General features: G+C 42.5%; 1 protein-coding gene across 1 annotated transcript in view; it reads left to right on the top strand.

The window, feature by feature from the left end:
• The first annotated feature begins 355 nt into the window (after positions 1 to 355).
• The window catches only part of LOC136839817 (uncharacterized), an 8,424-nt gene continuing 7,821 nt past the window's right edge, over positions 356 to 958 (top strand). The window contains exon 1 of the mRNA XM_067106146.1: positions 356 to 958. This exon is cut by the window's right edge and continues 10 nt beyond it. Within this exon, the coding sequence (XP_066962247.1) occupies positions 647 to 958 (312 nt within the window). The 5' untranslated portion in view covers positions 356 to 646.

Here is a 958-nt window from a genome sequence, read left to right as displayed (position 1 = left end):
AGTCGGATAAGAAATCAAAGACAACGACGTTTCTTCAGCAATTCACAAAGAAGGAGTATGTTATGTTTAACTGTTGTTGCTCTTTTTGTTCCTGTTGTGGTAACCTCTTAAGGTCAAACTTATACAGATGAGGCAAACAGACCGTGAGATCATCGCAGCATACATTAGGTTTTCAAGTTCGTTCCATTTTGCGGGAAATATACTGGCAAATATGTACGAATAACTATACAGTTGTAAATTGCGTTATCGAACAATACACATCCAGATACCTAAATGTGTGAGAATCATTGTACTATAATCATTTTGGGCGTGATGAATTAAAGCAGACCATTTACACATTATTCCATATATCTTTTTAGCCGAGTAATGAAGGCATTGTGGCGAAATCAAGAAAAAATATTCTTATGTTTTTTGTAGCGTTTCAGTCTAATGTCTGTGACATATAACTTTTGTGACGAGATATTTGGAATACATGTCATCATTTTCTATTCTATTATTCTTTACTTGAGACAAACGCAGGATAATTAGCTTCAGAGAAGAGTCGTCCGTGACAGTTCTTTTCCTTAATTGATGGACCCTTTGTGGTGGGCCAGAACTGGAGAAGATTATTATTATTTTTCTAGATGATGATGGATGGTGAAGCCGGATGTCCTGTATATGGAGGGGTAGTAGGCATCCTTGTAGGCGTGGTCTTCAGTTCCCCTTAAAAGGGACGCACAGCTCCCCCGAAGGGCATTGCCATCTCCTCCTCTCGTCTGCAAACACGATGGAAGGAAGTTTCCTGGCTCCCGCCCGCATCTTGTCCTCCATGTCCCTGCTCCTCTGCGGCGTCAACATCCTAATGGCCCTTGTCACTCCACTTTCCGCAGTCCAGGGGTATCAATACCCGCTCCTGACGCTGGACGACGCTTTACTGGCAAGCGAACAGAATTCACTGGTCGAGGACACGCCATTAGCT

Source organism: Macrobrachium rosenbergii, chromosome 6, assembly GCF_040412425.1.
Source record: "Macrobrachium rosenbergii isolate ZJJX-2024 chromosome 6, ASM4041242v1, whole genome shotgun sequence".
Lineage (NCBI taxonomy): Eukaryota > Metazoa > Arthropoda > Malacostraca > Decapoda > Palaemonidae > Macrobrachium > Macrobrachium rosenbergii.
The sequence above is the reverse complement of the archived record's forward strand: the minus strand, read 5'-3'. Positions and strand labels throughout refer to the sequence as shown.